This window comes from Archocentrus centrarchus, chromosome 17, assembly GCF_007364275.1.
Source record: "Archocentrus centrarchus isolate MPI-CPG fArcCen1 chromosome 17, fArcCen1, whole genome shotgun sequence".
In the NCBI taxonomy this organism is placed as follows: domain Eukaryota; kingdom Metazoa; phylum Chordata; class Actinopteri; order Cichliformes; family Cichlidae; genus Archocentrus; species Archocentrus centrarchus.
The window spans coordinates 16359446-16385337 of record NC_044362.1 but is presented as its reverse complement, the minus strand read 5'-3'; the positions used below and the strand labels follow the sequence as shown (position 1 = coordinate 16385337).

General features: G+C 38.7%; 5 protein-coding genes across 11 annotated transcripts; 4 read left to right on the top strand and 1 right to left on the bottom strand.

The window, feature by feature from the left end:
• Window positions 1–123: 123 nt before the first annotated feature.
• LOC115796233 (glutamate-rich protein 6) lies at window positions 124–4285 on the bottom strand. Of its 6 annotated transcripts, none has more exons than XM_030752537.1 (12): window positions 4214–4285; window positions 3830–3963; window positions 3350–3399; window positions 3110–3238; window positions 2907–2999; window positions 2630–2820; window positions 2443–2507; window positions 2156–2325; window positions 1429–1511; window positions 1110–1268; window positions 653–866; window positions 124–394 (listed from the first exon to the last, which is right to left on the bottom strand). In XM_030752537.1, the coding sequence occupies exons 2-12, from the start codon at window positions 3861–3863 to the stop codon at window positions 140–142; spliced, it is 1443 nt and encodes a 480-aa protein (XP_030608397.1). In that variant the 5' UTR covers window positions 3864–3963; window positions 4214–4285; the 3' UTR covers window positions 124–139. The 6 variants fall into 6 exon arrangements, with proteins under 6 accessions (XP_030608397.1, XP_030608398.1, XP_030608399.1 ...); XM_030752538.1 differs by having other exon boundaries at window positions 3845–3963; XM_030752539.1 differs by lacking the exon at window positions 4214–4285 and having other exon boundaries at window positions 3110–3236; window positions 3845–3921.
• A 1430-nt stretch (window positions 4286–5715) lies between these two features.
• Window positions 5716–7629, top strand: LOC115796388 (proline-rich protein 36-like). Its single transcript, XM_030752783.1, has 4 exons — window positions 5716–6094; window positions 6200–6340; window positions 6442–6560; window positions 6827–7629. Exons 1-4 carry the CDS (start codon window positions 5818–5820, stop codon window positions 7625–7627), a joined length of 1338 nt encoding a protein of 445 aa, XP_030608643.1. The 5' UTR covers window positions 5716–5817; the 3' UTR covers window positions 7628–7629.
• A 1994-nt stretch (window positions 7630–9623) lies between these two features.
• On the top strand, window positions 9624–11418 carry LOC115796486 (extensin-like). Its single transcript, XM_030752914.1, has 4 exons — window positions 9624–9685; window positions 9799–9936; window positions 10039–10157; window positions 10384–11418. The coding sequence occupies exons 2-4, from the start codon at window positions 9885–9887 to the stop codon at window positions 11332–11334; spliced, it is 1122 nt and encodes a 373-aa protein (XP_030608774.1). The 5' UTR covers window positions 9624–9685; window positions 9799–9884; the 3' UTR covers window positions 11335–11418.
• A 1156-nt stretch (window positions 11419–12574) lies between these two features.
• Window positions 12575–22887, top strand: LOC115795675 (schwannomin-interacting protein 1). Of its 2 annotated transcripts, none has more exons than XM_030751684.1 (7): window positions 12575–12815; window positions 15843–15952; window positions 20099–20216; window positions 20328–20534; window positions 20813–20936; window positions 21388–21481; window positions 21625–22887. In XM_030751684.1, exons 1-7 carry the CDS (start codon window positions 12597–12599, stop codon window positions 21674–21676), a joined length of 924 nt encoding a protein of 307 aa, XP_030607544.1. In that variant the 5' UTR covers window positions 12575–12596; the 3' UTR covers window positions 21677–22887. The 2 variants fall into 2 exon arrangements, with proteins under 2 accessions (XP_030607544.1, XP_030607545.1); XM_030751685.1 differs by lacking the exon at window positions 12575–12815 and adding an exon at window positions 13820–14023.
• Window positions 22888–23918: 1031 nt separating this feature from the next.
• On the top strand, window positions 23919–25370 carry LOC115795677 (interleukin-12 subunit alpha). The gene is made up of 7 exons (XM_030751686.1): window positions 23919–23937; window positions 24019–24170; window positions 24282–24368; window positions 24509–24550; window positions 24705–24809; window positions 25051–25095; window positions 25239–25370. The coding sequence occupies exons 1-7, from the start codon at window positions 23919–23921 to the stop codon at window positions 25368–25370; spliced, it is 582 nt and encodes a 193-aa protein (XP_030607546.1).
• The last annotated feature ends 522 nt before the right edge of the window (window positions 25371–25892 follow it).

Below are 25892 nucleotides of genomic sequence, written 5' to 3'. Positions count from 1 at the left end.
CCCCCCCCCCCCACACACACACACACTTAGAATATACTTAGATACTTTAAAGAAAAAAAAAAGCTACATCACCTAATTTAAAATAATTTTTGCAATTTCAGAGCCACTATCATTGAGTTGCACTATTCTTTATTACAGCTCAACAATCCTGTAGGCACCTACAGATGAAGGCTCTGTCACTGTCACTCATCATTACATCATCACTGAATTTCAGGAGCCTTTGAGCAGCAACATGTAGATAAGGGGTTGGTGTAGGCTTGAGCATTTGGGGATGAGAGGGTGGCGTCAGGTACTGGTGAAGATGCTGAATGGCCGCATGGATCCTGATTTTGGCTGCCAGTGCTAACAGCTCATCTTTGGAAACCAGCGATCCTGAAGTGTGCTCGTGTTCACCCTAAACAAAGGTTATTCACACCATTTTACAAATCATTTCAATCCTCTACTTGAAACTTGAGGTGATGTATACCCCTGTCCCAACATATGGATGTGTTCTAATTTCAAATTCAGCGTATATTTTCCAAAAAAAAAAACTTTTCATTTTTAACTCTTGATATGTTACATTTGTACTATTTTTAATTAAATATCTTTAAGTTCATAATATGCAGATTATTGCAAGTTACACAGTACGTTTGTTAAAGATGCTCAGCCTTACCTGAGCACAGCTGGTACCCACACTGAGCTTAACCTGTTGCCCGCACGCCAAGAAGGAAACAAACACTTGTTTTTTCCCCAGGACTCGAACTCCAACACTTTCGTTGAGGGACAGAAATATGGGCTGCAGGGGAGTGAGAGTGCCCCAGCTCCACCTACAAGTTGTAGTGCCTGCGTCATTTAAGCGCCGACCACCTGACATGTTTAAGGACAGCCTGCAAAGTGAGCGCACAAACACACGTATGCGTCAAAATGCACTGCTGTGCAAATTTCAAATATTATATTTGCACCTCATCCCCCTTTTCCTGAAACCACACATGAGCATACCATTATGAGTATAAAGACGGGATAATGGATTGACACATTTATAACTATAACACCTACAAGCCTAATAATAATAATCACACAGGCTTTGTTTAATAAGTGGTAAATATATATATATATAAAATATTATTTACCATATGTTTCCATTGGTGTGATAACATGTCGCTCTGCCATCAGACTGAAATACAGCTCTGATTGGCTGATTGGGAGTACTGACGTCGTCATACACAATACAGACTCTTCCATTGTGTTCAGTGACAACACAAAGCACGGCTAAGAGGCCTGAGGGATAACTGTAACCAAGCTGGTAAGGACAGGAACACTGGCTATAGAGTATATTCAATTCAACTGTCATTCGCTTGAATTCCTTAATGCTTAAATTGCACATTTTTAAATAATGTCTGTATAGTCTCTTTATCTCCACAACAAAACTGATCAAATCTGAAAGGATACAAGACCTGAGCAGAGCCGTCAGGGAACATAGTAAAGAATTTAATGCCACTGGAATAAAATTTCTGTAGAAATTCAGACCGCACCTGTGAATATTTATAAAACAAAAACAAGGTCCAAAATGTTACTTCAGCAAGCATAAAAAGCATGTGGGTTTTGAAAGAGGTGGGTAGATTGCATTATTGCCAGTATGCCTCTACATTCAAGCTTTCTTTTGATCAATAAACAGAAGTCGACCTCTGTGAGGTTTTACTGTCTTTTGGCCTTTAATTTCTCTTTTCCCTGCTTTATTAGTGTGCAATCATAAATCACAGCAGTGACTCTTTATAAATAATATTACTATTTAGCCTGTTTACAATAACAAAAGTCTTGCATTGGGAAGTGTTGTTGGTTGTTGTGCATTACGTGGACACAATGTGACCACACGGGGGCAGTGTCTTTGTGTATAATGCAGCTATCTGGGGACTCATTCAACTCTATATCGTCACCGATATAGGCCTAAGTTAGGCTGTTTGTTTGTTTGTTTTTGATTTTTCAGAAAAGACAAAAAACTGAACCAAACATTGAAAAACAATTATGATTTAGGCACAAATAAAACTTTATATTAAGAGGGTGATATGAAACCCTGTGTTAGCAAGAACAACATTTTAGATATCCCCAGTATAATCGATGAAAATTCTTAGACCTATGGATCATAAAAAATAATATAATAATACTTATTTGGTGTTACCTGATGATAACATATGCCAAACTGAACTGGTGTCCGATCAAAAAAAGGGAGCATCACCTCCTCCTCTTTTTTTTCCAACAACTTTTCACCTGTGCTGGGATGCACTCTCCTGACTGCTTCTCGTTGTAGACTCGAGAGTCTTAACCTGAGGACCCCTGGTGTGGGTACAGCTAAACAATAGCAGAATAAATTGTGTTAGTTTCACAGAATCTATCTATACCTGTTTTTTAATCATCACTGTATGTAGAGATTTATGGCTTCCAGTGGGTATGTTCCTGACTACTCACAGGTCTGTGCTGCAGGTACATTAACTGGGTAACCACTGTAGACTGTAGATTTTCCTGATTGTACTCTATGAAAAAATACAAATTAAGGCACTATTGATATTAATTTTACACATTATTTGAGTCCTATTTCTATTCTAATTTGGTCCTGTTTGGATGCATTTTGGAGCAAAATCGTGTAAATGCATACCTAAGTTTTCCCAGTAAGTCTCTGATAAATTTGTGGTGAGCTTCACTCTCCCTGGCTTTGTAGCACAGCATCTCAATCTCTTCTTCTAACGTTAGATTACAAGTAATCAGGTCAGATCGCTCCTCACACAAAAGTGTTTCCTTCACCAGCATTTGACACAGTTGCTGTCGCTGATCACAACAGAAGCGTGTCTAAGATGGACAAAGAAGTTGCAAGGAGGTAATGTATTACAGTAGGTAAATTTGAGGAATTTGGAATCGACCACTTACTGCCACACCTCGGAATTATGTATCCATGTTAGATCCAGTGGAGGATGGGCCTTTTCTCCACAGTACTCACATTGTACTGGGTATTCTGTTGGAGACTGGGACTGAATAACATTTATTTATTTTTTTTTAAATTGGAGTAACATTATCTGCAACATCATGCTTTTTTCTGATTTAGCTTCACAAAAGTAAGTAAACATTTGATATTTTTTACCTTTTGAGGAATGGTTGTTAAGTTCAGCCTGTGTCTGTCAGACTCCCGACTGTACCTCAAAACTCCCGCGGCTCTGATACAATAGGTGGGTGGGTCACTGGCAGACTGTGGACATATATCTCGCATCCTCTTACCAGACAAACAGAAAAAATGAAAAATAAATGAAAACAAAGATTTTGGGAAGAGTGAGCTAATAACTCATTTAATAATATCATTTATCCGCTCCTTGATTCGTCTTACGCAGTCGTCCAGGATGTGGAGCAGATCATGATCTAATGTAGCTGTGCCATCTAAAGAAACACCAAAATCTAAATAAGAAAACTGTAAAAATGTTGGTTTGCAATTATAAATATACACTCACCAGCCACTTCATTAGGTACACATATTCAATAGCTATATCAAATCAACCAATCACACTCTGTGCATTTAGGCCTGTGGACATGGCCAAGACAACCTTCAGAATGGGGATGAAAGGTGATTTACTATCTATTTACTATATATCCCAGTACTAGCTACTGGGATTTTCCTAAAAAAAAAAAAAAAACATCTCTGTGGTTTACAGAAAATGGTCTGAAAAAGATCTCTGGACTCACAGTATGTTGATCTTTGAAATTAAGGCAGTTCTAAAGGCAAAAGGGGTCCCAGCCTAGAACTAGCAAGGTGTACCTAATAAAGTGACTGGTCAGTGTGTACACATGGGATTTTGTTTAAAAAATGCACTTTGAGCAGACTTGCAGGAAAAGCTGGACTTCATCTTTTTCTCTGTTCCTCTTACTGCAGTGAAGTCACTGGGTTGGTGTATTTATCCCTAGATGAAGTAATGGATCCACTGCTGCATGTACTAGCCTCATTTCCTATTCAAGAAATATACACAGTAATACACACAGTAAAAGTACCAGAAATCACAACTTATTCCTAACACATGCACACTCAAGTAGGAATGCCCCCATTACCATTTAGAAAAAAAAAGAAAAGACAGATAGAGCTCACAATAGCTGAATACAAATACGATCTCTATATATACTCTATATAAACAGAGAATTTTATTTAAGTGAGATATACTATAAGGAAGATAGCACAACAATGAAGACCCAAGGTACTTGCCACAGTGGTAGTCAAGTATTCAGCGATGCTTCAGACTAGCTGGTGTTGTCAGTAACCATGGAGATGAAATAGCTGTATGGTGTAAACATAATAGCAGACCTCATCTCAGCTACTGTCTGACTGGGTAGGCCAATACCCAAAAGCATTCTGACACAAATTTCTAATAATATACAGTAAATTCTATGCTAAGACTCTAGATTTAAAAAAAAGAGGCAGAAGTTTTATACAATTATTTTAATATGTGATCATGGTCATCCAGTGCTTACAAAGGATTTGTAGGCATGAAAGAAACTGACAAAACAATCCCACCTTAATGCTTTGTTTGATAGCCTTTCTGCAGCTTGACCAGGAGATGAAGTTTTGGTAGTTGCCATGGCATTGTAGATGCTCAAATTCTGTTTTTTTTTTTTGTTTTTTTTTAAGCAGCTTTCATTGTTGACCCTGGAAACTACAGCTGACAAAACAAATTTGGTGCAGTGACCAAAATTATTTTATGTGCAGTGTAGGTCTCTCTCTCTGAACATGTGCATCTTGTGCGTTTTATTGCACTGCTCACAAAAATTAAAGAAACACTCTGAAAACACACCAAATCTCAATGGGAGAGAAAAAAATTATGCTGGAAATCTGTGCTGATATGGACTGGGTAATATGTTAGGAATGAAAGGATGCCACGTCGTTTGATGGAAATGAAAATGTTCAACCTACAGAGGGCTGAATGGGATGACAGATGGGGGATCTCCTCCCAGATCTGGATGAGAGCATCAGTGAGCTCCTGGACAGTCTGAGGTACAATCTGGTGGTGTCGGATGGACTGAAACATAACAGACAGCTCTCCTAAAGTAACTGCCTGTCTCCTGGAATATCCTCCATGCTCTTTAGACTGTGCTGGGAGACACAGCAAACCTTCTGGCAATGGTTCATATTGATGTGCCGTCCTGGAGGAGTTGGACTATCTGCGCAACCTCAGTAGGATCCAGGTACCACCTCATGCTACCAGTAGTGACACTGACCCTAGTCAAATGCAAAACTAGTGAAAAAACAGTCAGAAAAGATGAGAAGGAAAAAATGTCATTGGCCTCCACCTGTAAAATCCTTCCTGTTTTGGGGGTTGTCTCATTGTTGCCCCTCTGGGGCACCAGTTGTTAACTTCATAAACACCAAAGCATCTGAAACATATAAACAACTCCATCTGCAACTTAATTGACCAGATCAATTTCCCAGAGGTTTAACTGACTTGATGCTATACTCTGACTAAAAAAGTGTTCCTTTAATTTTTTTGAGCAATATACTGTTTCTCCAAAAGATGGCAGAGCGGTTTTCCCTCAGTTACATTAGGAAGCCAATTAGTATAACTTAATTGATTGGAGCTGAGACTACTCCGTGTCTTAATTAAACACAAACACACAAACGTTTAACGCCGTTAAGAATTAAATTTTAACCCTACATTACTCAGGTGGATACAGTGTCAGATGATTAGAGAATCAATTCTTCTGATCCTGATTGGCTGTTGCAGCACCTGGTTTGCTTGCTGCCGCACAAATAGCCGTGGGGAAGTCTTACCTTCCAGCTCTTAACATTTCCAGGAGTCACACATAGCAAAAACGATGCGTAGCGAAAAGGGGAGCAGTGCCACCGTTTGCTTGGCTGTAGCTGTTATTCTGATGTGTTATTTAGTGCAAATAGTAGACTGTTATCGACTGAAGAAAACAGAGAGACGAGAAGGGCGGAAAGAGGTCGGTACATTAGGTGCTCGAAAGGGGAAAATCGTGTTCGGAGAAGTTCTCGGAAAAGGGTCGGGCCTTAAGCCAGAGGTCCAAGATGGGAAAGCCTCTGCAAACTCTTCAGCAGAGGATGAAACGGCGTATCAAATGGATTTCGCAGGTAAGTTGAAGCATGTACCTTTGCAGACATGCTTCAATTTCGATTTTAATTAAAATTTTATTTTTATCTTATTTACAACTACTACTTTTTTTTTTGTCGCATCAGGCTGGTCAAAAGGCCAAACCTATGATTCCAGTTACAGAGAAGCAGCATGGAGGCGCATGGCACCTTTGCTGCTGTGTGGTGGGGATCGGATGAAGTTCAGAGTAGTTGGAAGAGGAGTGTCACAGCTTGCCTTGGACCAAGGTAAACAAACGGGGTTCAGTTGTTGTGCTACAGGAGTGTAATGTGTCCACATGTGATTGCATAGTAATGGAGATTTATTTTAATTTTTCTTTATTCCATAGCTAATGCACCACCAGTATCTCTGACCCAGGTCCCTTCCAGCTGTGGCTACAATATGCAGAGGAACTCCTTGTCACTTATTATGATGGTTCCCTATGATGGTTGCAATGTGGTTCAAGAGGTAACTTTATTAACTGAAATAAAGTCTGATGCTACTTCTGAGTAATGGAAATGTTGCCATGTTAAAAGTAGCTAATCTTGGAGGTTAAGCAATTAGATGGCGGAGGCTTTACTTTAATAGTTATGGGTTTAGAACTGTCTCGTTTGGCTAACAAACCAGTTAAATATTGTACTGTGCAACATTTATGCCTTAAAAAAAGGGTTTAAAAAAAAATTGGGGCATCCTTGACTGGTAACACTGAAGTCCTGATCTTGTTTTCTTTAAAGGGTGGCAGTTTTGTGCTTCCAATGCGGTGGCAGGGCATTCCCGTCTCCCTCTGGTGTTCCAAACCTGTAGCATCTGCTCTTGTGACAGCTGCACCTCCAACCCAGGATCCTGCATCAAACCCCTATGCTAGCAAGAATCCAGACCAATTATATGGCCATGTTCCCCAGTCCTTTTTCTTTCCACACCAGATGTACTATCCATATCATTCAGCTGCTGTACCAGAACCTGCATCATCCATAAAGCAACCAGAAATGCCACCATTTCAGCAATACCCCCAGTTCTATTCTCCCCTTTATCCTTACTCTTCTCTCCCAGTTCCAACCACAACGGCGCCACCGACCACTACAACCACCACTGCAAAGCCAGAAACCTTCATTCCTCCTGAATTTCTCTTACCTGGCTACACACCTGTTGTTCCACCTTTTCTTTGGCCCTTCCCAGTGCCTGTGCCAGCAGGTACTCAAACCACAACTAACGTTGATGCTAACCCTCAGTTGCCGCAGCTTCCACCCTATATGCATTTCTTGTCTCATTATCCTCTCTTCCCTCAGTTTGTCCCTCTTCCACAATTTCCACGCAATCCTAATGCAGACATGGTAGCTGGTACTGGAAGCACAGACACCATGCTGCCTCAGAATTTTGCCCCTTTCCCTCAATTTGTCCCACAATATCCAAACAATCTTAATCCAGGATCGGAAACTGGAAGTATGGACACCATACTGCCTCAAGTTCAGTCACACAATTTTCCGTACTTTCAGCCACAAGGTCCGTTAATGCCCAATCCCTCTCTTTCTTCTTAATTTGCAGAAACTCTAATAAATGCTTTAAATGACACCAGTTCTTGGTTTGAAATTCTTTGGGGGGTGATGGAGTTGGGCTGTTTGAACATATGAAAAATTCAGACTCCAGGTTTTGAGCATGTAAAGCTGAGGTGATGCAAATTAAAATGGCAGGCTTGTGTGACCTGACTTGTGAGGCTTGGATGTCACTTAAAAAAAAAAGCACCTCAGATTATAAATGAGTGGGGAGCTGTCCTGGTTTCTTCAGTCTTTTTTGTTTTTATTGAAATTGCACCAGGGTAAAAAGTTTCCAGCATCATTTCTTTGGCCAGTGCAGAATCATCACTGAACATCATTCTCATCCAGTCATTCAGTCCATGACTGGTTGCCTTTATCCCACTATAACTTTATTGTGTTGGTGCTGAGTTTTCAGCCCATTTCTGAAAGTTCTGTCACAAAATATTGACTTTTTTTTTTTTTTTTTTTTGCCCTTTTTGGTATTTTCAAGGCATATTGCTTTGAGTGTTCTTTCCTGATGCTGTGATGTCATCTGTCTACTCAACTTTCTTGTTTGAGGCCATTCTTCCTTTCAGTCAGCCAGATGCAACAGCTAGTTGAGATTTGCAAACAATCTGGGGGGAAAAAAACTGCCATTAATTAAAACTTTTTTAAAAAATTTTTTTATTATAGGTATGAATATTCAGCTGTAGTATAAAATATTTTATTTGCTACAAAGTAAAAATGCTGAACATCCAAGTGGGGTGTTTCCATAATCCTTCAGTGCTGTTATGAAAAATGCACGCAACTAAATGGAGAAGCAAAAACTACTCTACAGCTGCAATTTGATTTTTTTCAGTTCTTTTTCTTTTATGGGATCTCGTTACACTTATCTGCTCAGTTGTTCAGTATTCAAGCTGCAATTAGAGAGCGTTTACTACTGTAATTCTTGGAACTGAGAACTTGTCCCAAGCCCCTAAAGAAAAGGACTGCACTGGCAGTAACAAAGCATGAAATGCTTTTTCCTAAGCAAGTTTAACACACAAACTAAACTATTATGAGCCTGAATGCTACAACTTCCTGTCTTTTTAAATATTTTATATATTATTTTATTTTGTTGCTAATTTATATTTTAATTTGTCAGCTGGAATTAAGAAAAAATCTTTTACTGGGTCAAATATAAATTACTTAAGCTGATCAGAATAACCTACCTAGACAAGGTTAAGTGAGTCATAAAATCTGAAATCAGTGCCAAAGGAGAATTAGCTTGCCCCTGTTAAATGTTAAATTAAATTAAATGTTGCCCCTATTACTTTTAAATGTTAGTTCAGCCATGGGCAGACTGAGTTTGCACTTGTCTACAGTATGCCTAGTGGGGTATTTTGTCTGCATATTCACTACTTATGTATATGTAAATGCTAAGTAGGCAATAAATAAATGCACACATAAAACACTATAACCTACAAAACCAAATGTTTTTTTCCATGATAATAAATGTTCCAATAGTGGAAGAAGAAAGTCCACACACCAGAGCGCTCCTGGAACAAAAATTTAATACAGAAGGACCTTCAAACAGTTAGTCTTTTAATATTGGATGTGCGTGTTTGGCCTACAGAGATCCATAATAAATGCTCACCATCTACTTATTCCAGGATCACGCTACGGTCAGATACCAAAGGCTCTTAATGAGGCTACAGGTGCAAGCTGTAACTGTGTTGATTAGGTGGTGACAAATTGCAGGCAGCATCAGAAGCTGCAATTCTATGTTGTTTTGATGTGCTTTCCATCTGTGTTGGGTGTGTGTAGACATTATGGAAGGTGATAATGTAGGGAGACGTAGAATGTGTCAAACTGTAGCAGTCACATTGCTCCTGTGCTCTTTAGTTCTTTGTTTTAGCTTGTGGGGGCTGGGCAAAAAAGTAAAAAAACATGAGGGAATTAGTGAGGCTGCAGTGAAGGACAGAAGAAATGGAAGCATTCTTTTTAATGGAAAAAAACTTAACTTCCAGTCAATATCTCCTTCTGCTGCAGCCACAGGACATGGATTGCTGCATGTTGACTTGCATCAGTCAGGCAATACAGGTAACACTTGGCTGTTTCTGCTAATTTTATGTGACCTGTACAACTCCAGTAGTACACTTGAGGCAAAGGATGTAGCAACTAACTTTGTGTCGGAATATCTTTTATTCCTAAAGCAAAGTATACGTCAAAGCTGAATGATGCTGCTAATGAAGCAGAATGGAGGCAATTAAATGCTTCACTACATTGTGGTGATAAGAAGATGAAGCTGAAAGCCATGGGCCCTGGTGCTGCTGATATACAACTGCATATAGGTAAGAAAATGAACATTGTAACCCAGGCATTTTTTTTTTTTTTTTAATCTGAAAGACTTTGTTAAAAGCTATCATTAAGCATAAACATTTTTCTCCTCTCAGACAATGTGCATCCTTTGCCACTGAAGCAGGTGCCTGAAAGCTGTGGTTTCTCAATACAGCAGAATGCACTTGGCCTTGTTTTAATTGTACCTTATAATGGCTGCAGAGTATTAACAGAGGTATGCTCATTTAACATAACTGGCTCAAAGGATCTTGACTTGATGGCATGTGGGTTCTTTTTTTTTTTTTTTTTTTTTTTTTTAAACATTACACTGTTGGATGCATTCCATTCTTTTGTGGTAGTTTTAAAAAGTGACTCTTCAAAATAAAAGCTGGTATAGCCACATAATGCTAAATTTGACAAATGCTTTAAACCAGGCCAAAAACCTGTTTGTCTCATTTCAGAGTGGAAGATATGTGTTGCCAGTGATTTGGCGGGGGACAGCAGTTAAATTCATCTGCCCTATAACCAATTCTGATGCAACTCCTGCTTTTACAACTCCTGAACCTGTGCAACAGCCCCAGAAAGTTCCCTTCTCTCTCAGCCCATGGCACTTTCATCGCTCTAAACGACAGGCTAAACGACCCATTTCAGTCTACTATCCTAATCCATATAATTTTTATTTGTATAATTATTACATGCATATGATGGCACTAGCAGCTGCTAAGACTAAGCCCACCACCACAACTAAACACCCTCTAACAAAGCCTCCTGCATATTCATATCCTCTGTACTATCCATATAACTCTTATTACCCCTATAATTCCTACCATCTTCTCCCAAACCCCCCAGCTATCACCACTGTGCCTCCAGCTACAACCACTGTTAGACCTAGCAGCAACAAAAATCCTCCCCAGAGCCCTGTTAATTATGCTTCATATCTTCCATATATGCACTACGTTCCACCAGCCCAACAGTTGCAAATAATTCCAGAAAAAACTCAGGTTTATTACTACCCCAACACTGAGTTTTTCTATGGAAGGCCTCCATACCAACACGAACCAAATCTGCCAACACAACCTACTTGGTCTCAGTTTACCACAGTTGCTACGCCAGGTGACCCTGCTCCCCCCATTAAACTGAGTTACCAAAGCCCTGTTAGCTCAACATCCTCTTCAGCTCCTACAGCACAGAAACCCATTGGCTATAATCACTACTTAGATGTAGGAGGCCCGTATGTTCCTTTTGAGGAGCTGCCCTTCAAGCCATATGTTGCATACAAGTCTAGCAAAGTCCTCGACGACCAGAAGTACGTGGCTAAAGCAGGTTTCAAATCTGGATTTCAAGGACAACCAGGTTTCCCTCGGCAAATTGCTCCCAGGTTTCCTCAGCTCACAGGTCAAGAACATCCTTGACTGAGAATCAAATCAAAATGTAGCCCTGTTGGTGCTAAGGAAGTCTTGTATGAATTAATAGTAAAATAGTTGTACTATGACTGCTTTCTTTAGGGGCTGGTTTCCTGTGATAGTAAAAATTCAATAAATATTTTTGTACTGTGGACTACTTCTCTTTTTATTTTTTACTACTTGGACATGCAGAAAAGTACAACACATTGTATTGTCATTCAGGTGAAGAGAACTGATTTATTAATGGTGGTGAAATTCAGTCCTAATCCTGTTGGCTGACATTGGGTTAGCTCATTTTGTATTCCAAACAGGAATTATTTTCTCAGATCATGTTAGTGTGTTGAAATTTTGAAAAAAAACCTGAGATTTTGACTTATGGATGGTGACTACTAACACTGCCCGGCCAAAAAAAAAAATTGGAACAATACCATACTTAGCTCTTATGGATCCAATTAATCATGGGAGGTCTGGTTATAAGGGGGTACCTTTTAGTTTTCTTCTATATGGAATGAAATCCACCTTCAAATCTTTGTGTGTGTGCGCACTTTAAATTTTCCTCTCCCCAATGAATCCTGTTCACTCGCTGCACACATGTACACCCCATTCTGTCTGCTTGTATATATTTTTACACAGTGCTCTCTCCCTTGGGCACTCTGTGATGTGTGTACACACTTTGCAGAAACTCAACCACACGTGACAACTGTGAGATGTGTAATGCTGGTCTCTCTGAATCCAGACATGTTTTGTGTCGTTACTCCTCTTCATCTCCTGCATGCCGCTTAAACTACCTGGATTTTGGAGGGCACAAAGCTCCTGATCAGATCTCCATCAAAGCAAGAAATCTGTTTTCGTGTCTAGTTTCTTAAATTTTTATTTCAGTCATCTAAAGAAGGGATTGCATCTCTTCAGTTAAGGTGAGCATTATGTGGCGCATAGAATTTTCCTTTTGTTTTATACAGGTTATAAAAAATTTGGATGTTTGCAGTAGGCTATGTATTTAAGTCATTTGTTGTGTGGCTTTGTTCAGATGGACTAGATGAAAGCATTACTGCCAAGGACTGACTTAATCCCATTTTGAACTGACCTATTTTATTTTATTTTTTTTTTTTTTTTAAACGTGTACTAAACTGGAACAGTCATTGTCTAATAAACTGATTTTGGTCAAAGATCTGCATTCCACTACTGTTTATGTCTGGCTATATTCCCAACCAGAGCTCTCAGATCCTCCTCCATCCCTAAAATTGACTCCACCCACTCTACTCTGTGTCTTTATGGAGGACTATGATGTGGACATGGATGAGGAAGAGGAGGGAGAAGTATTCACTAGAAAGGCCACAACATGCCACTGGTGGGAGGACATACAGCATCAGGGAGGAAGAAGAGGCTGCATGGTAAACAGTCGCAGCTGGGCTGAGGAGCTTAAGGATATCTTTGCACCACAGGCAGAACACTGTCACAGTGGAGCACGAACCAGGCTGTCCAGCATCTCTGTGAGTCATTCACTGTTTGTGTTTGATCCAGACATGGAAATAAATAAGCACACTTGTTCTGATGGCTTCATGTCTTGTTGTAGTGGTTGAGAATCAAGAAGTTTCTCTAAATACAAGACATGGGCTATAGTCAAAAGTCAAAATTTAAGTAAAAGATGACAAACCAAAATATATCAACAGAAAATGGTGTCTACACAACCATATTTGCAATATGCAGTTCTGTATCACTTTTTGTATGCATGCAGTGTATAATTATAGCAGTATTTTTTCTATAAGAGAAATTCCTGGCACCGAGAGGGTGAGTGTATTTGGCCTGACGCTGACAAAAGAAGAAAGATGACTCAAAGTCTTTCGTTGTTTGATCAGTGCACTGCTGCACTGTGACACAGCACTGTGGGAACTAACTGCAAGCCTGTGTGTGTGTATGTGTGTATCTTTGGTTATTTATGCACGTGTGGACAAATTCGCCATGTGCTTCCTTGACTCTCACAGTTCATCACACTTGAATCTTTGATGTAGAATGAGGCTGAAGGAGATTCCTCCAGGAGGCAAATATATTAGCTGCTACTAAGAATCCCCCGGTCTGAGTTTGGCCACTTAACCGTTTATTATTCTCATCTGTTAGAAAAGCATCTATAAATCAGCTGTGGCCTCTTTAAGTGTTTTGTTGCATTCTCATCCATTAGACTTTATGTGGCTAGGCCTTCTAACCCATCACATTGCTCATCTATGAGTCTAACTTATCACCTGCTCTTTCTTTTGTAAATCTAAAAGGTCTGCCTCCACTTATCAAAAACACAGATCTTTTTTTTTTTTTTTAGCAGGTATGATTTGTCCCTGTATTTCCAATAAAGGAAAGATGCAGAAGAGAAGCAGAGGAAGATGGAGGAACAGATAACAGATCAGGAAAGCAGTGGCAGCACTGAGCAGCTCCGTCTCTCCCCTCCCTTTTTCCATTTCTCTCTCCTCCTCTGCTTCCGTTGCTTCCCACTCCTTCCTCTCCTGCTCCCACGCCCCTCACCCCTCTATGCTGCCTCTCCCCTCCCTGCTCTGTCCTCCCTTCCTCCCACCCTCGCTCTCCTGCACGGAGCTGCAGTATATGAGAGGGTCTCCTGGGTCTAGCTTCACTGCAGTGTAGAGGAGGGCAGGACGGCTGTTTTAGTACGATGCGCTGAAGGATGGTGCACCAGGAGAAACGCATTTACCAGGTGTGTGGATTTGTATTTGTTTGCATTTAGTGTGTAATTCTGGGTATGTTAACATTTAACAAGATATTTGCAAGTATACATGATAGGTATCCATCATGGGTGTGATGCTGTGTAGATAAATCAGCCATACGGGATGAGTGGATGTGCAAAAAGGGAGTGGGCGTGTTCGTATGTGGTTTGTACTAGAATACATCTATGTTCCTGCATTTGTTCAGTCAGATTTAAAACAATTTTCCATCTCAGACAATCGATATCTATATAATCTTATGTTATGCTGTCTTTGTTTTTTACAGAAATCTTTCTACATTATTTGCATTTGTCATACCCCCTCTCCATGAGGGGTAAAATATATTGTTTGTGAGGGTGCATGTGTTTGTGTAGTCAGTTTGTGAGAAAGGAGAACAATTGTTTGTCTGAAGTGGGTGAGCAGGGCCCAGTGTTGGTTTGGCGAGTGATGGCGATGAACTCATTTATGCTTTTACGTCACATCCTCATCTGCGGATGCGTCACAAAAAAAGAGGGTGTGTGTGTGTGTGTGTGTGTCAGTTTTGCGGCTATTTAGAGTGCGGACGCTTACACATAAGAGAAACGCGTCTAATTTTAGAAGTGTTATTCGATGTTTGTGTGGTTCTGAAAGAGCGCACAAACTCAGGCAGCTTAAGCACATGTATTTGGCTCAAATCCATCATATAAAAATACTCTCTCTTTGATGCCAGAATAGAAAATCATGCTGTGAGGATCCAAGACAAATCAGATCAAAGGGCAGCTACAGACTGGAAGCTGAGATGAAGCAAGAAAAAGAGATAAATGACTGGGAAATGAAGGGTGGAACCTCAGAAAGCAAAAGGGGAAAAGAATGAGAAATGCAAATAGGGGAAAGGGGCAGAAAATGAAGATTACATTTGACTAAAGTGAAACAAAAAGTAAGAAAGATGGGATGTCAGTCAACGGAAACTAGCCACATAGAGGAAGCTGTAAAACACCAGCCCACAATGGCACGGCATTTTGAACCAGCAGCACTAAAAGAATTCAGTGGAATTTTTTAACCGTTTTAGACAGTACCTGCTGTCTTGATCACGAAATGCAAATGCACAAATTAGTGAACGAAGACATTTATGACTGATTTACAGTCACTATAATCCTATGGTTGTAATTAACAATCTTTAAAATGCATTAAGATGCAGTGACAAAACTGGACACATACATCTATTACCTATTATTAATTCTTTAGATTTTTTTGGGCATGATCTACAGATTTTAAAATAAACAAACAAAAAAAAATCTTCGCACTGAGAAAAAAAGTTTTCTTTGAACTGTTAATGAGGGCAGCATCTGCCAGATTCATTCTTTCCATCATCTTCTATAAGTGTATTTCAATAGCACTGTGTGCCAGCACCAGGTGAGAGACATCCTGGACAGGCTGTCAGAAAGAAGTTGCTCTATAACAGGCCAAGCAGACAATGAATGCTTTAACACTCACATTCATACATGGGATCAAATGTAGAGTGACCTGAATATCTCTGAAAGGAGTAAGAGGAAATCAGAGCACCTGAATTCATCACATCTGCCCTCTTAATCGGGTGTAGTAGGCTGATTTATAGTGGAGTAGAAGAAAGGGCCAAAGAATGGATCTCTAAACCAGAGTGTCCTCTCATTTTGGTATTATTCCTGAATTTATGACTCTAATTTAAATACCAGTCTAGAGGGTAAGCTCCATCAATCTTCCTGCCAGTGTGCGACCCACTTGGCAAATCAAGCAGAGATGGCAACACAGGAGCCTCGCCTGTGTTAATATTCTTTATTTCTGTGTTTCTGGCAGGCCCAGAGGAATGAGAGAGAGTCCATCAGGCAGAAACTTGCCCTTGGCAGTTTCTATGACGACGAGCCAGTCATCTACACCAGCTGCAGCAAGAACGGCCCTTCGTCTCGGTGGGTTTGACTGAGTGCGCATGTGTGTGTGTTAAGGTTTGATCGATGTAGCTTTCTGAAGGCCCCAGTGTATTTATTTATTCTTATTTTTTGCTGTTGATTTTCACTTTTAAATCATTTCACTGAGTTTTATTCTTGGATGGATGGGAACGGTAATATGTGATAGATTCATTATTCATTGCCAATTTATGGAAAACATTCTTGTTTTACTTCAGAACCTAAAAATAAAGCCTGATTGTGGGCTTTTATGACTTTATGTGTCACCTGTCATATAAAGAACCTCATTTAAGTCAACTCAGTTAAGTGATGAATGTAACTAAATACATGCACATTGTATTGGCTACACGGCGGATTCACTGTGTAGCCAATAACTGCACTTGCACATTTTCAGAGCAAGCTTATGTACAATGAAAATCATTTATGTGACGTAATTTGGTGAACTGAACATTTCCACATACGCAATGATCCTTTTAGAGTCAGAAAATTCTCTTTCTATTTAAACATAGAAGATGCACAGGAAAACTCACTGAAGATGCTTACTTCTCACAAACCTTTTTTATATAGAGATGTGGATTTCATAGAAGAACAACAAACTGAACTTTTCTGTTTTTTTGTCCTTTTTTTATGGGTATTTATGTTGGCTGGTTCTCTGAGATGCCAATTCTATCATGAAAGCACTTTTACAGCCAGGATAGGGGGTTATTCAGCAGCTCACGTCACTTGTTGACTAACAACTGCCAGGTGAAAATGAGAATAAACAAATTAGGAAGCTAGAATAGTTTTTTTTTTTTTTTTTTTTGCCCTCTTGGCTCATAAGTGTTAGGTTCATATGACAAGACTTCCCTTGTAGAAAGTGGTTAAGAAGCAGTGACTCAAATAATAGAGAATTCTGGAGTTACGTATATAAATTAAATTATCACGGTTTTTTCTTATGGGTTGGGCCTCAACAGAGGAAGAAAGTGAGTCATTTAAGTCACAGACATGCAAAAAGAAAGTGAAAGGTTTCCCGAAAAGCCACAGTTATGTTTACAGTCAGCCAAAGGGGACTGATGATGGGCAAAATAGTGGGCATGGAAAGAATGGGAACAAAGAGCGTGGCGCTGTGGTTAACTTCTGATGCATGATGAGCTGCCCACACAGAAACTAAATGATGCCCCAGCCTCATGGTGGGATACAGTTTCCACGCAGTGTTCTCAAATAGGATATTTGAAATCTGTGCCGCCAACCTGTCCATAATCCATTATATAAACAAAATACAAGCACAGTGTAGCATTTTCACATTATTTCTCCAAATGTTTTATTTTTTTAGACATTACTATTCTGTTTTTTCTTAAAATCTGTTGAACTTAGTCATCCCTTGTTTAAATTTGCAATGCAAATAAATTAAATTGATCAAATTATCACTTTTTTTTAAAACTTAAAGAGTATTTTATGTCTCAGTCTTGTTATGAACACTAATAAATTTGATAAAATCAAATGACAGACTGTTTCCCATGAAAGTAACATTTCATATCTGCAGTTTTGATACCCACAAACACAAACATGTAGTGCAACTGGAAAGACTTGCATTACAATAGAGTCCACATGGTTAGCCAAAACCACAGCACCTACAGCAGTACTCTTTCTTTTCGTGACACCACTTGACCTCCAGTAACCTTTTGGCTGCCTGACGTTTTTTTTTTCCCACAATACTCTTTACTTTATGTCAGGCGGTGGGGCTGTCCTTCAAGCTTGTAGCTGTTTGAGGAAGTCGTTTTTCAGCTTCTGAAAGAAGAAGTAATGGCTGACACATTTATCCACAGCTACAATTGGTAGAGTTGAGATCATGTGACCCCCCGCCGGAGGTAAAGGTGTAATGGGGTTTAGTTTAGGGTGGAAATTCCAACATCATACTGTCCAGTTAGTAAAAAATGTTGTTTAAGTAATTGTTTTCATCTTAGTGTAGGGGACGGTTATTTTGGGTTGTTAGGTTCTTTCAGTGTCATGATCTGGAATTGAATGAATGGTGTTTTGAGCCCTTGGAAATGCTGAGGTTAAGGATTTTTTTTTGTTTTGTTTTTTTAATCACTTCTGTGTCAGAGATGTTACTGGCCATTTTTTATAGACTTCATCTTGCTGAAACATTTAAAAGGGTCTTTGCCCAAATTGTTGTAAATTTGGACAGACTGTATGATGAATTGTGAAAAAAAAAGGCTTTAAGAAATGACTTGTTTCTAAGGGTTAGGGTCAGACTGGCCATTTTCCTGTTCTACACTACCAACCATAACTGTGAGGACTATAAAGGCAATGAGTCCGTGTGACCTAATGTGACAGAAATCTGAACAAATAAGAAAATCTCTTATACTTGAATAAAGGAAACAAACACTCTATTTCCATATCTGTAATTTAATTTTTGGATCTAGGTAAAACATTTTTGTGCTGTGCTAAAAATTCCAATATGCAAGAAGAACACTGGCATTATGAATATATTCAGAAATTCTAATTCACCAGAGGATAGCAAGTGTTAGGGCTGGGCAAAATAACCTCAAATCAAAAATCACGATTAATTGAATAGTTTACCTTGATTTTGATTAATGAACAATTATTATTAAACACACACACGCGTGATTGCATGGTAATATTATTGAACTCCAAGTGTTGTAACGGATTGGTGGTATTACCTTTGCCTGCTGAAAGTATTTTTTGCACAGTTTTCTTCTTTTTGTTTGACGCCATCTTTACTAAAGCCAAAAATGTGTCCAAACAACAGACACAGCGTTCTTATTTGATATAAACTGCAGTAGTCTGTGTTTCACTTTTCCTCCATGATGTTTCCATGTGGATGAGTCACGTGACAACACACATGCTAGTATGTTTTAAAGGAGACAGTACATAATGGGAGAAGTATTTAAAAACAAACAAACAAAAAAAAACCCAAATAACTGACATGGGTAAGACTACATCGGTTAAAGGTCCTAAATTTCGGTTTTGATTCATTTATGATTAATTGCCCGGCCCTAGCCAGTGTTTGCCCAGACTGCCTCACTCACAGGTGAGTCGCATATCCTGGGAAACTTTAAACAGCAATAGGCTACAATGCATAATAGATAAACTATTATTTCACGAGTGTTACTAATATTTCATTTTGATCACCTCTGAGTGATACACCTAAAAATTCAGATACACTGACAGGGAGGTCACCAAAGCTTAACAGGTTTACCGACAGTAAGCAGGAGTGGAGAATTGGTCCAAACTGATTCAAAAGTAATTTTTATAGCCCAAACCGGTATATGTTTTTTGGTCACCATTTTTTTTAAGGCGTCATTTTTCAAATGTATTTATAGGTTTTGGCTTGGCCAAATGAAATCAAAGAAAACAAAACAAATGGCATTTTCTGTGCTGTGGTCTGAAAATCAAGTTGTTTTTTTTAGAGAATCTGGCATAACGTACAAGACAGCTGTCAAACTTTCTGACACCAGTTTTTTTGTTTTTTTTTTTTATTAAAAAGTGACTGTTCACAGAATTCTAAGATTGAGGGATTTTTGTCCAAATACTTTCTGGCCTTTGACAACAACAACAAACAACTTTTATTGTCACGTACACACGCATGTAGTGCAACTCAGTCTGCATTTATCCCATCACACAAGCAGCACACACATACTGTAGCACAACATGCGAAGCAGGGGGCAGCTAGAAAGAACTCAGGGAGTAAGTGGGGGTTAAGTGCCTTGCTCAAGGGTCCACAGTGGCGCACTGAGAGTGAGAGTGGAGACAGGAAGCATCTCAACACCTCAATATTCCAATACCAGTCTGAGGCTCTGGGGCTTTTGGTGGTGGTTCAGATTCCAAATGGTTCCAGATGGTTTTCAATCCATCCAAGGGTGGAAATCCCAGTTTTTCCACTACATGTCAGTCCAGGGATTTGAACCATCATCCTCACATAACATCCTCTCAGATGTGCTTTCCTTGTGCTTAGACGTGTTCATAGATGAATATGTAATATAATTTCACAAGAAGCCCTAAATTCTTTGATCCTGCATGTTGTGACTTTTTTTAAATTTTAAACTGTGCTTGATTTTTCTGTGCAAACATTTTCCCCTCTCTGTTTGACTCTGACTAAAATACATTTGATGTCAGAGCCCCTGAACTTTGTGTTTGTCTTCTCAGGCTGCAGAGTGGGGTGAACTTGCAGGTGTGTTTTGTTAACGACAGCAGCAGCGACAAAGACAGCGATGCTGAAGACAGCAGGACAGAGACCAGCCTAGACACACCACTGTCACCTGTGGTGTGTACCGCTGTCTCTTTGTGTTTTGTGTGTGTTTCTGTTCCACTACACTCGTGAGAAAACTACAGTGGTTGTTGCTTCATAGTATCACTTATCCTACTTCCTGTACAGAGTAAGCAGAGCTCATCGTTATCGGACCGGGACACTGGAGAGGAAGATTCAGATCCTTTAGATGACTGCGGTGGGTTTTGGCGAGTGCAGCGAAGGCTGCAGGAGGAGGCCCGTGTGGCGTTGGCTCTGGCTCGACCCATGGCCCGCATGCAGGTGGAGGTGGAGAGGCAGATCCAACTGCACAGACGTTCACCTGTGGCTGACTTGGTGAGTCAGACAGAAAGAGAACAGGGGATTTAAGTCAGCAGTCAAGTTTTTGTGTGTATGTGAAACATGGGTGTGAATATTACCAAGAGAAAGCCCCTGAAACTGGTAAACAGACGTGTTGCAAGTCTGCCCCGCACTTAGGGGATATGTCACTTGGAAATCCAGATAGATCAAGTTGATCAATAATTAACACCATTTAGGCCTTTATTTACATTCAGGTCTGTTTTTCACATTTTGACTTGCAGTAATTTCCCGTCTGTGTGTGCTTATTCATGCAGCTTCCCCATATGCCCCACATCAGTGAGGGTTTAATGAAGAGGAATCTGAGGCAAGGGGACATGAGAGACATGAGTCTGGGACAGCTGCAAGTCATCACGAATGACTTGCACTCACAGATTCAGAGTGAGTAGATGACGCACATGTAAAGACACAGTCAGTAAAGCCACTTATTAACCAAGCAAACCAACCTTATGCCCTTTCATTCTATGATCCTCCCATTTTATTGGCAAAAAACCGTCAGCTGCCATAAAAGATTAATCTTTACTTCGTCAGATTTTAATAGCTTTATCTAGGCTGTCATTTTTCTCAATTAAGCTTTCTTATGTATCAAATAGATAAAGTTTCAAAAGTCAGTCGACTTAAGAAAGATAAATTTCAGAATACTGGAATTTTTTCTCCTCCTCACTTCTTGTTTTCCTGTTGCACATTACACTGAACCCATGAACAAAGTGTTAGAATGAATCAATTAATAATGACATATTTTTGTGTAACAATTATCACAACAAGTACTTACGAAAACACATAATGTGCACAATGAAATACACTAGAAGACTGTATTTATATCCTAACACAGGTCTAAATGAGGAGCTGGTACAGCTGCTGCTGCTGAGGGATGAGCTGCATGTGGAGCAGGACGCTATGCTAGTGGACATAGAGGACCTCACCAGGTGAACCACCATTTTCTTCCACATCTTTCTAGCTGTCAAGTGTATTGAAAATGATATCGCTGTACAGTTTGTTCTGTGCTCACTTTAACATACCTCTTGTTTTTTTTTTTTTGTTTTTTTTTGTTTGTTTTTTGTTATGGCAGGCATGCACATAGCCACCAGCGGCACCAGCCAGAGAAAGCCATCTCTAAATGAACACCTTGTCTACACACGTGTCTGTATGCACGCCGTCTGATTTCCCACTCTACAGACTGTTACCAGTGTTGCTAATCTTCATCTGTGCTGACTGTATCTGGAGAGTTGAATACAGCATATAGAGTAGTATTAAGACACTGTAATATGTTGCACCTCATGATGCTGTATTAAAACCTCAAAACATCCACATGCGTAAGAGCACCAATTTCAGTATCGACACAGATGAGTTTGTACAGGCTTTTCACTTCCACTCAGCATGATTATCCCTGTCATATTTCATAGAATTAGGAGATTCATTTGGTTCCATCCGTGACCTTTATTTAGTACTTCATGATTTTGCAGTACACCTATTTATGGTACAGCTGGGCTGGAGAAAGCACCACCATGCCTTGTGTCTCTTGTTTTTATGAAAAAGGATGAGAGGTTGTGGTCTTTTGTTTGACTATAATAATCAAAAGGGTGGTTTGGTTGATAGAAATGCTCTGTTCACTCGTATGTCATTCATTTCACCAAAAAGCACTGTGACATTGCTGCTTATCACCTGCATTCACTATCAAGCATCACATGGTCTGGTATAATAGGAAATGATAAGTACTCTGTATTTGTTAAATTTCAGCAACCGCTTTCCAGAGGTTACATAAAAGTCTTTAGGATTCAAACCTTAATATAACTAAGTAGCTGCTACACTTTCCACTTGCATTAAAGATGTATTTAGAGCTTCACTGGACAGTATTGTGAACTTTATTTAGACAAATTTGTATTTGTCAAATGTGATGACCTGCTCAGTACAATACACAAAAAGTTGTTTTTTTTTTTTTCTTCAGAGTTGACACAAAGCTGGAAAAAGGAAAAGTGGGGGCATCTTCATATAGACAGCCTCTTAATAGAAATATGCAATGCCATTTTGTTAATTTAATAAAGATCAGAAATGATAAACACAAAGAAAATGTAAAACATATATTAATAAATCACAGCCTAAGCATATATCTATTTTATCTGTTTAAAATGTTTATGTATGTAAATGTTAAATATATACTTTATTAAAAGGATTAACAACATGCCTTGTTGTGTTTCAGTGTTTTAGCTCTAAGCTTTTTAAGAATGTCATTTAACACAAAGTCAAACTTTGATTTCTATTGTTTGCTTCATGAACACATGTATTCTATAATGATTGTAAAAAAAAAAAAAAAAAAAAAACCAAGAAAAAAACAATCCAGTAATAAATGTTTCAATTGTGTCAACTTTCTTGAGATATTTTTTGTTTTTTCAGAATCTGTAGAAAGGAAAAAAGAAAAAAAAAAATCCACATGTTCTAAGGAAACCTTTATGCCTTAAAGCTGAAGTTGAATTTGAAATTGAATTGAATGTGCCCCCTCACACATTTGCATAAGGAAGGAGGCAAGGCACCGTCTAGTTTCTCTTCACATTCACACTTTCACATTTGTGTTGACACTTGAGTTTTATAAAGAATTACCGCCAGCAGCAGGGATTGTGGTGACAAAAATAACCTTCTTTAGTGCTTTTACACAGCTGCTCAGCCAGTGGGAAAACAATCTAATAATAACTAACACTAATAAACTACAAGATCAATTAATAATTTTAAGATAAGATATACATTATTTTTATCTATCTATAAAGATAGCGATAGAGAGAGATAGACAGATGGATAGGCACATGCATGTGTGTGAATTTATTATTCTAAGCATAGTATAGGACATTAAACAGTTCTTTAAAATATGTTTATTCAAAGCCAAACACTTCTTAATAAAGACAGTCTGAATTTGAAGTGTTTTTGTATAATCAAATCTATAATCAAATTTATTTTTTATCAAATAAAAAGAAGCCTTTTAACGTCGACCAAATCTCTCTAAACTGTATTATTCAATCATCATGTTTTTTTCATCCTTAAAAAGTTCAGTGAGTTTACTTGTAATCAGGGATACCTTAGATGTGACAAATGTTAGATATTACTGTACAGAATTACAGTTTAAAATAGCATATGACATGAACTTTCATTCTGTTTCTTTGGTAATTCAACAATGAATAGTTATTTATTAGTGTGAAGTTTCACCCAACCACGGTGTGTAGGTAGGAAAGAAAATTACATAAACTTAACTCTACACTTTCAGCTTACAGTAGGTGTCAATGCATTGCTGTGAGGGAAATCCCTGCATCAGTCTGGATATAAAACACTGCTCAGCCAGACACAGTCAAAGAACAAACTTTACCAGACTCAGCTAAGATGCCCCTCATCAACCTCTGTGAGTATAATATCACTGAAGAGTCTAATTTTTCTAGTTAATATTTTATTAATCTGTATTTTTCACCTTTTTTCCCCCTAGACTTCACTCCTGCACTGGTGCTCCTAGGGCTCACCTGTTCTTTGTGGCCGATGAGCCAGTCTCTGCCAGTGATGAGCAACGGACCAATGGCTGACTCCTGTGTTTCATACGCAAGAACACTCCTATTTAATATCACGGATGTACTCAACCAGGTAGGCCTGCAATGGATGAAATTCCACACTATCACTACCAGCTATTTCAGCTTATTTATGTATTTATTTGAAGTTTATATTTTAGATTAAAAATTGTTTTTCCTCAAATAGAAAACCCTGTTTAGTGGAATTGACTGCACGAAGCAGAACATGGAGCTGTACAAGGAGACCAGCACACCATCAGTGTGTACACCACAGGTACACACTTTATTTACCATGTTATTTCAGGATACATTCTGAAATGAAAAGCATTAAAATTATTAGCAGTCTGTGCCCAGGTATGATAAACATTTGATAACTCTTTTGTAGCTGATTACTTGACTGTGTTTGTCCCGCAGGGATCAACATGCTCTGGAATCACCACATCTACATTTCATAAGGTAGGTTGTGTGCTACCAACTTTCTTCTTATACATTTGAAACAGGTCTAGAAATGTAAATAAAATCATTCAAATCAAAAGTAAAATAATGTTTTGCTGCCTGATGGTGTATGATGTGTTTTGTCAATGGCTGTGGGCGCTGTGTTTCTCTGTAGGAGTCGTGTGTGACAAGCATTGGGAAAGATCTGAACTACTACTACAAATTTCTCACGGCTCAGCCTGGTCCTACTGTTCTGTTCAGTCTCCAAGAACTAATGGAGGTACGTGATTATACACAGTTCTTATTATGCACAATTATTATTCAACTTTAGTATGATTTTGCACAATTTTACAGCATTGTTGCAAATAAATGCTGACTCTTTTATTAAAATCACTCTATAAATGTTGATTTATTACAATAAGATTTGCCATAGAGTGTTTGTTAAAAACAAATCACAATAACTACTATTTGCATTATTTACATATATGATATATATAAGATATATATTTTGCCCTCAACAGAACTGCTTCAGCTCATTTCTGCCATCAGATGTGGAATTAAGGGAGGTAAGGGATCTATTAAAGAATTTATTTTGTAAAAAGGCTTGATTTCACATTTCTTGGGTGTGTTTCTCATGGAATGTCTTTTCAAAAAGAAATAATAGATTACTTGTCATAAATCCTTCACAATGTTTCTGTGTTTCTTTAAGGCTGCCGCAGAACTTGAAAGCTCCTTTGACCAAAGACTGCGTCTCTGCAAAGTGTTGAAGGGCTTCCAGGTCCGTGCCATCACAATCAGCCGAGTCATCGCGTATATGAGCTCTGGCATACACACTAAATGACTCATCACTGAGCTCCAGCGCAAGAATATTCAATAATTTTCAGAAAGCCTTGCAGAACTACTTTTCATAGAAATTACAAAAACAACAGCAACAGTCATGTTACGTCAAATAATGTTGCTGTGACCAAAAACACTTTTTCTGCATTTATTGATTATATGATATTTATTTATTTATTTTATTACAGACTATTTATTTTCAAATGTTGAATGTGATGTCATTTATTTAATTCTAAGAATCATTTAATAAATATTTTTTCCTGCATACTGCCTGCTGATTTACACTTTATTTGTTCACTGATGTTCTTTTCTTTTTTTCATTTTAAATATATATGTTACAGTGAGACAATCTGAAGGTATTTAAGTCTTTAGAAGGATCTAAATTGACATTTCATAGTCATGATAAGTACATATTATTTCAGTTTAGTAAGTGATTGTCTTTCCTTCAATTAAGAGCTTGATGACAGATGGGTAAACTTCTGCAAACACTAAATATTGGTTGGGATTTAATGCCTTAATTGATGAG